Raw genomic sequence first — 9,092 nt, 5'->3', positions numbered from 1 at the left:
CTCTGGTTGTAGGACACAACTATAAGAGAGAGGATGGTTTTTCTTTCCTTTCGTCTGTTGGTTCTGATAAATTGATACAAACCAAGATGCTTTGATTGCTCTTCCAGTCTTAATCAATATAATTCCATTTTTTCCCCTCAGGAATTTAAGCAGCAACCAGATCACCATCATTGAACCGGGTGCTTTCGATGGCCTGAAAAGTCTGAAAAAATTGTAAGTCATATGTGTCATGACACAGCGAAATCAGGCGCTCGTCTATTTTTGGGCATGTGGAGTTATTGGTATCATCTAAAAGCTGGTTTATTTGCTTCGTTTTCAATTAAATAAATGTCCATCTATCTGGAATAGAACTCAAGGTATTTACATTTGAAGGAAGTGAGGTCGTCTGGTTTCAGTGGTAAAATTAGTGACAAAATGGCCGTCAAAGTTTGGTAACTGCAAAAGCTAGAGTCCTTGAAAACAGAAGAACGACATATTTTGTGCCTTAAATCAATGTTTCTCAGTAAAATTCACACGAGAAATGTGTTTAAATATGGACATAGAAGAGGTTGAGGTAAAAAAACAAAAATTCGATAAAAATTTCCAAAGTTTCAGAAGAAATGCCTTTTTCTCCGATTTCTGTATTTTGACGAGCGCCTGATTGCCCCACACTGCCTCAAATATCTATGTATTTCTTCTCTGAGGAATTTTTATGTTAAACCTGACAGCACTAGTGGCTTATGTATATTTTCCTCAAGGCTTCTCATTTCCCCAGGCCTAGTCGTGTACATTTACTTCACATGGCCGGCACTGCCTACCTCATACCCAGATATGTGGGTGGTTGGCAGGTGCTCTGATGTGGTTTGCTCCTTCTTTCCTATCAAACATCTATCGTCCTTGTCTCCCCTTCTTTTTTATGTTTGGTACTGTCTTGTAACACTTCTAGTCTTTGGCACTTATATGACCTTATTGTGTTTCAAGTGCCGTAAAACTTTTACTAAAACTAAACTAAACCCAGACATGAGTATAAAAATATTGTCTATCCAATTGTTTTTGAAATATTATTCTAAATTTTAGAAAATAACACGAAGAATATAATATATTCTTCGTGTTATTTTCAAAAATTTAAAAGAAAAGCAGTATAGAAATCTTTTTTATGTCTGCAAAAAACTGCAGACACAATCAATATCTGCTGGGCCTGATGAGGAAAGGACTCCTGTATTACCCGAGCCAGGGGGGAGTGAGGGCTAAAAATAGTTCAGTGCCGTATGGATTAAGTATAAGCCTGTGTGAGTCATAAAAGGAGATTACTTTTGTTACTCGTTCTTTTTAAAATAATAAACTTTTCTTTTTATGAGTCTGTCTCACCATTTTTTGTATTATCAATTGTACAGTTCATTTGAAAAAGACAAAATAGTTATAAACATCTTATAAGCTTACCCTTGATTATTTAGATTGTAAAGTGCTTGGAGCTTACGGTGGAACAGGAGTTTGTGCAAAACAAATGATATTCCTTATTATTTAAATTATTATTACTTTTATCTTTGATTCTCGTCTACAGAGATCTTTCCAACAATCTGATCGGGACGATCAATAGCAGCATGTTTTCTGGACTTCCCAACTTGGAGAAACTGTGAGTACTTTAAGAACCTGAAGTATTTTTCAGAAGTTATATGTCATAATCATTCAGTTTGTTGCAATCCTTTTTTTTTCTTCTCTCAGAACAGGATCTGAAACAGGACGTCGACAGTCATGAACCTGAAGTATTTTTCAGTATTTATATGCAGAAATAGAAGCAACAGAAATTTGGTTTCTTAGGAGACTGCTAAGAGTATGGTGAAAGGAAAAGAAATCAAATGAGGTAGTGCTTTCTGAAGCCCACGTGGGACGCTCAATGTTAAAAACAATCAGGAAATGACAAATGCAGTTTTTGGGACACCTGAATAGACATAAGGGTCTTGAACATCTAGCTCTCACTGGCAAAATTGAGGGCAAGCGAGGCAGGGGTAGCCCCAGAACAACATACTTGGAGAACCTAAACAAATGGGCAACAGGGAAAGATCAGGGAAACGTAGCTTTTTTGAGGGCATCCGAACAAAGGAATGAATGGAGAACCATGATGGCTGATGTCTGTCGCAGATCTGGCACTGGATGATGATGATATGCAGAAATTCTATAATCATTCAATTTGTTGCATCCTTTTTTTCTCTCTCAGTAGAGCAGGATCTGAAACGCAACATCGACAGTCATGACTGTCCGTTCTCTTTTAAGCTGAGCTAGTCTTTTGAAGGGAATAAGTATGTCCTTTGTGAATTGATTTTGCTCGATATTTTTGTCGAATGTGTGTGATCACGATTTACAAAATGAGACATGTTTGATTTTTTGAGGATTGGATTTGCGAAAATGGTAGCTTTTGCCCGTCAAGTGAAAATCTGGCTGCTCTTGAATGAATTAAACCATATGTGAGGCAGCGTGGTGAAATCAGGCGCTCATCAAAATAATCAAAGTGAAGAAACTGGTATTTTCCCGCATGCTTGTGAATTTTTATCGAATTTTCGTTTTTTGGCTCAACACATTTCGTGCCTTTTAAAGAACACATTTATGTGTTGATTTTACGGAAAAATGTGATTAAAGGCACAGAAAATGTAAATTTTAAGTTTTCACGGACTCTCAAGCTAAGGAAATAACTCATCTTTGGCGGCCATTTTCTCACTAATTTTACCTCTGAAACAAGGTGACCCCCACCTCATTCCATTGCAAATATCTTGATTTCTATAATTCAAGATAAATGCATAATTTTTTCAACGAAAGCAAGGCAAATGAACAAGCTTTATGATAATACCAATTACTTCACATGCCCAAAAATTGACGAGCGCCTGATTCCACCCCGTCGCGCCACCTATTATATATCAGATAGGACTTTTGAAAATTTCTGCTGATGGCACTAGGTGTAAGCCTTCTGAGACCCAAGTAGCCACCCAAATCCCTGAAGTATGCATGTCCTAATATCTGAACCTCATGTACCCTACAGGTTTTTCTCCAACAATCGCATCTCAACCATCCCAGATGGGACCTTCAATTATCTTCCGTCACTGAAGCGCATGTGAGTATGCTAATGCAATATTGGTACAGGGGTTTCTGTTTTGAATTATTCATGAGATATAAATGTAATTTATGCATTAATGTCAAGAAGCGAGGGACTGGCCAAGGATGTCTAAGGTGAAGTGTCCTTCCGTGCATTATATATACTAGATACAGACCCGTTCTACAAACGGAGAAATAGTGTAAGCTAGGTGGTTTACCGTGTGTGCTTCTTGTGTGCTGCGTTGATGTAAAATATCCAGGTCATCGGCACGTAAAACATGGATTTCATATCGAATCAAATGTGGGCCAATCAAAAACAGGTCTTCCTGTCCTATTATGGCAGAAATGCAGGTTTCGACGGCAATGTGAAAGATATTGTCCACCTCAGTTCTCTTTTAGCTTTGGCTGTTAGAAAAACACAATCCAAATTGTCCAAGAAGGCCTCCCACTGTCGTTGGGAAAAGTGCAGTCTTTGACAGGTGAACTTCCTGGACAGTGATTGTAATAGGGGAAAAAATGCAAGGGGCAAGTAGGAAACTGTCATTGGTACAGGTAATTGTTTTTTGACAGATGAGCGGTAATGTAGGTTTGTCTGTTTATTCATAACTTTATGGTCAATGTTATTGTGTGTGTGTGTGTGTGTGTGTGTGTGTGTGTGTGTGTGTGTGTATGTGTGTGTGTGTTTTTGTGTATATTTGTCATGGTTTGCTCCTTCTTCCCTATCAAACATCTATCATCCTGGTCTCTCCTCCTTCTTTTTTGTGTTTGCTACTCTCTTGTAACGCCTCTAATCTTTGGCAGTTATCTGACCGTATTTTATTGCAAGTGCCATAAAACTCGTACTAAACTAGTCGCTTTTAAGGACAAGTAGGCGAACCCAGATTTCGGGGGTTTCCAGAAATCTTGACATACACCAAAAGTGGGCATTACCCTAACTGTAGGATAAGTTTGGTTTCATTTGTGTATACTTGTTTGGTTATAGAGAAAACTCTCCTTGTCTTTTAAAGAAACTGAACAAGGGTTCGAAAATTTTTCCTTCGATTTTCTCAAAGCAGTATTTTTCGGGGTAGACTTGTGCTTAAAAGTCGACCAACTAAAAACACCTCCCATCTTGTCTTATAACGTATTGACTCTGATAAGAACACTGATTAGCTCGGCACTCTCCTCTTCACAACAAGCTGTATTATTGGCTAGTGGTTAGGCTCTCGGACTCGCAACCGTAAGGTCGTGGGTTCGAATCCCGTCAAGGGCCCGACGTTGTGTCCTTGGGAAAGGCACTTTACACGAATTTCCTCACTTCACCCAGGTGGGAATGGGTACCCGGCTATAGACAGCGAAAGATCTTGTCAGTTTGTTAGTGTTTGAGGGCTTAATCGGCTGCTTGCACTGTATGCTTCCCGGGAAGCTGAGAATGTTTCGGAGTGTTCTATGATCTGCTGGGGTAATAATATAGTGTAAAGCGCATAGAGCCTGCTGCTGAGCGGGGATATGCGCTATACAAATGCTATCTATTATTATTATTACTAAAACTAAAAAAACTTAATGTATATACTGAACGGATGCCTGCTAGCAGAAAAAACCCCAAAAAACCAGCGCAAAGGTTAAAAAATGACGAAGTGAATGAGTTCAGGTATTTGGTTTTACCAAACGAAGTGACGCTTAGCACTTTGTTTACGTTGAGGTATTAACCAAAAAATAATTTTGTTTGACTTTGTACTACTCCCCAGTGAACTGCAGTCAAACTATCTCCGCTGTGATTGTCACCTCAAGTGGATTCTGAAGTGGATCAAAACCAGACACGTTCGGATACCTTCGTCCACGACCTGTGCCCTCCCGGCCAAGATGAGAAACAAACCGCTGTCCAAACTGAAGCGCAGAGATTTGCACTGTGGTACGTCAGGGAGGGGAATCTTGAGGCCAAACACTGCACGTAGACACGGATAGCTTGGTGCCTCTATAAATAAGTTATTAATAGATTATGATTTAGGTTGCGTTGGTGGCTTAATGGTTAGGTTCCCAGACTCGTAATCGTGAGGTTGCGGGTTCGGGGGTTCGAGCCGCGGGCCCGACGTTGTGTCCTTGGGAAAGGCACTTTACACAAATTTTCCTCACTTCACCCAGGTGGGAATGGGTACCCGGCCATAGACAGCAAAAGATCTTGTCAGTATGTTAGTGTTTTAGCGCCTGTAAATGGCTGCTTGCACTGTATGCTTCCCAGGAAGTTGACGTTTTTTCAGAATGCTCTCAGGTCTCCTGGGATAATAGTATAGGTTGTAAAGCTCATAGAGCTTGCTGTTGAGCGGGAATTTCCGCTATATAAATGCTATCTATTATTATTATTTTTATTTTATTAGATTTCTACAAAGTGCCAAGAGCTGTATGGGCACGGGAGTAGGCTCTATGAAAATGATCTTTAATGAAGAATATGTGTAGAAACTCCAATACTTCCAGAATGAATCGTAACTGTAACTGAACTACTTTGGGCATATCAAACGCTAGAGATGGGATAGACCAGCGTCTGTGGTATAGTGATTGTATACTCTGCTGTCGCTTGCAGGACACCTGAGATTGATTTCCAAATGAGGAGAATTTTTATTGAGTATCTTGGCCTTTCTGCTGGGATGTTATATATCGCTCTCAGCCTTAGTTGGCTGTGATAGGCAGGGCCGAAGCACCTCCTAAATTATTTAAATTGTTTTAACTCTTTATCTACTGCAAGCCGCTCCCAGTGGGTCGCGGCCGGAACTACTGTGTTGCTGAGTCGCTGACGGTGGCTCGGGCACTTTCCTTTACGATGACTTCGACATCAAATTACTTTTAACGAGTTTCTTATACCAGAAGTTATTTCTTTAGATGAAGAACTATCAAAATAGGTTTGCTAGTTTCAATTTAATGATCCATTTAATGACGTTGTTGTCATTTTTAGATTTAGCGCCAAAAAAGGGCCGTGGCGTAGTGGGTTTACCCCCCTCGGAAATAAAGAGTTGATGGGGGTGTGAATACACCTGCGTTAAATAGAGATGGGATAGAAATAGAGCAAGCAGAAGGCAGTCTTTTAAAAATAGAGATAGGGAGAACTTTGAACAAAGAATAGTTGAGAAAGTAGCAGCTATGAAAAATTAACTTGTTCTTATGCACAGTAGAATTGTAAATGGGCTGATTCATCAATGTCATGCTCATAACTGTGCCTGAACGGCAACAGGGAACTGCTACTTTTTCTGTCCTAATCCTTACTATCGTCATTTCCTCTACTTTCCTCTACTTTTTCTATATGTTTGTCACACTTTTGTGACCCGCTATTTCCGGGGTGCCTTGATAGTCAAAGCAGACTTTGTGCTGTTGAAGCTAGAGAGGTGAGCAGAGTAAGCTTGATTTCCTGTAAAGACGTCTCTGTTGACATCCACCCCTTGACACTCATATGACTATATGCAGTTGCGAGCGCCGTAAAAACTTTACTGAAGATGTACGCTTTTTAAAAAACATCCCAGTGGGTGGTTGGTGGGTGCTCTGGTGTGCTTTGCTCCTTCTTTCCTATCAAACATCTATCGTCCTGATCTCTCCTCCTTTTTTTGTGTGTGTTAGTTACTCACTTGTGAGACCTCTAATATCTTCGGCACTTATACGATCTTGTTGGTTTGCAAGTGCTGTAAAACCTCTACTAAAGCTAAAAGAGAGGTGAGCAGAATAAGCCTGATTCCCTGTAAAGACTTCTTTGTTGACATCCACCTCTTGGCGCTCGTATGGCCTTATGCAGTTGCGAGCGCTGTGAAAACTCTACTAAAACTAAAAGGATGTACGCATTTTTAAAAACATCCCAGTGGGTGGTTGGCGGGTGTTCTGGTGTAGTTTGCTCCTTCTTTCCTACCAAACATTTATCATCCTGTTACTCGCTTGTAACACCTCTAATCGTCGGCACTTATATGACTTTATTGTGTTGCAAGTGCTGTTAAACTCTTACTAGTGGGTTGTTGGCGGGTGCTCTGGTGTGATTTGCTTCTTTTTTCCTATCAAATGTCTATCGTCCTTATCTCCCCTCCTTCTTTTTTATGTTTGTTACTCTCTTGTAACACCTCTCATCTTTGGCACTTATATGACTTTATTGTGTTGCAAATGCTGTAAAACTCTTACTAAAACTTAAAGTATGACAATATTGTTTGCATGTGCCGTAAAACTCTTACTAAAACTTAAAAAACCCATCCCTGACTGTTTTCCCGTCCCCAGACCACAGTGTGCAGTTGCTAACGTTCAACATCCGGCCGTCGGAGAGCCAGCTGGTGTTCAAGGGAGACAAGCTGCCCTTTGAGTGCCACGCCTCGTACATGCCGGGTGACATGAGCATCGCCTGGTTCCGCAGCGGCCACCTGGTGACCACCAACAAGACGATGGGCGTGTTTGTCCACACCTCGCACAACCTGGACCGGACCATCATCATCCATCGCCTCGTGGTGGAGAGTCTGGACACCACGCATGCCGGCGAGTGGAGCTGTGTCGTGTCCACCTCCTCGGGGAACTTGACCAAAACGGTAAGTTGAGAACTTGACCAAAACAGTGAGTTGAGTCCGTCGTCGTCGCTGCATTATGTGAGGCTTACTTTACTTTTACTTTTATCTGCCGCTTATACCCTTTTGGGTGTCGCGGGAAGAAAGAGACGTCTCTCTGGCGCCAGCCGGAGAGCTTGGGTCAGGGGGATGCCGTGAGTTGTTAGTGTTTCCCTGACTCTATCTATCCAAGTCTTTCTCGTTCGCCCTCTTGCCTTGTTGCCATCGAATTTTTGGATGTAGGCGTATTGTGCTGGATGGTGTTTTGGTAATCATAGGAGATGTGAGGCATTGTGGTGAAATGAGGCGCTCGTCGGATAACGAAATCGAAGAAATCTGTATTTTTCTGTCAGTGTGGATATTTTTTTTCTCTCTGATTTTTGTTTTGTTTTTGCCTTAACACCTTGTATGTCCATTCAACAATACTTTATGTGTGGACTTTATGGAAGAACGTTCATTAAAGGCTCAAAAAATGTAAATTAGAAGTTTCCAAGGACTCTCGAGCTATTGAAGTTACAGTACTTTGGCGGCCATTTTCTCGCTAATTTTACTTCTGAAACCACGCAACCCCACCTCCTTCAAATACAAATATCTCGACTTCTTTTCAAGATAAATGGAAATTTTTTTCATTAAATGCGAGGCAAATGAACAACCTTTTAAATGATACCTATAGCTCCATATGCCAACAGATTGACGAATGCTTGATTCCACTGCATCGTGACACATATCCTTCAGACGTGTCAGTTTTCTGGAGAAATCCGGAAATCTGGATTTTTTAAATAGATCCGTTTCTGCCTGACTGACTTGAGGCTGACTGTTGTAAAAATAATCTAGATGCATGGTGCATTAGAGATTTAGAAAATGCCATAAACCTTGTTTATAAACATATTATACCAAAGCTTGTGAAAAGTGGCTTATCAGACGTAATAAACATTTTTCCCTTCCCACAATCCAGGTGCATGTGGAGGTGCGTATGCCAGACGTGGTTCTCCAGTGCCCAACGGTCACCAACAAGACCTCCAAAGGAATGTTCACCTGGGAGGAGTCGATGGCCGGCCTCTTGGTCTCCCAGCCCTGTGAGAAGGCGGCCGAGGCCGGCGCCATGGCGACCCACAAGTGTGGGGTGGACGGTCACTGGAGGGACCTGAATGTGTCGGCGTGTAGCTTTGTCCGCGACGTCACCAGGAAACTGGCCAGGCTGGCGAAGGTGAGTGGTTTTGTTTCTGTACATTGTGTGGTGGCAATGTGGTGAATGCAAGGAAATGCATTTTTCCGCTTTTTTAAGGCAGTTTTTATCATTTTTTTAAAGTACACGCACGTACGCACGCACATGTACTCAGGCGCATGCACACACACACACACTCACTCACTCACACCATCACACACACACTCACTCACTCACACCATCACACATACACACACACACACAGAGAAAGAGAGAGGAAGGGAGAGAGAGAGAGAGAGAGGGGGAGGGAGGGAGGGAGGGAGGGA

At 41.5% G+C, this 9,092-nt stretch overlaps 1 protein-coding gene across 1 annotated transcript in view; it reads left to right on the top strand.

Annotated features, from left to right (window-relative positions):
- Positions 1-141: 141 nt before the first annotated feature.
- LOC101847129 (adhesion G protein-coupled receptor A3) overlaps positions 142-9,092 on the top strand; it is a gene marked incomplete at its 5' end in the record, with an annotated part of 43,115 nt that continues 34,164 nt past the window's right edge. Inside the window, 6 exon segments of the mRNA XM_005104451.3 lie at positions 142-213; positions 1,541-1,612; positions 3,011-3,082; positions 4,791-4,954; positions 7,285-7,586; positions 8,557-8,790. Of these exon segments, the coding sequence (XP_005104508.2) occupies positions 142-213; positions 1,541-1,612; positions 3,011-3,082; positions 4,791-4,954; positions 7,285-7,586; positions 8,557-8,790 (916 nt within the window).

Source organism: Aplysia californica, unplaced genomic scaffold (genome assembly GCF_000002075.1).
Source record: "Aplysia californica isolate F4 #8 unplaced genomic scaffold, AplCal3.0 scaffold00420, whole genome shotgun sequence".
NCBI lineage: Eukaryota > Metazoa > Mollusca > Gastropoda > Aplysiida > Aplysiidae > Aplysia > Aplysia californica.
This window is presented reverse-complemented; position numbering and strand designations above follow the sequence as displayed.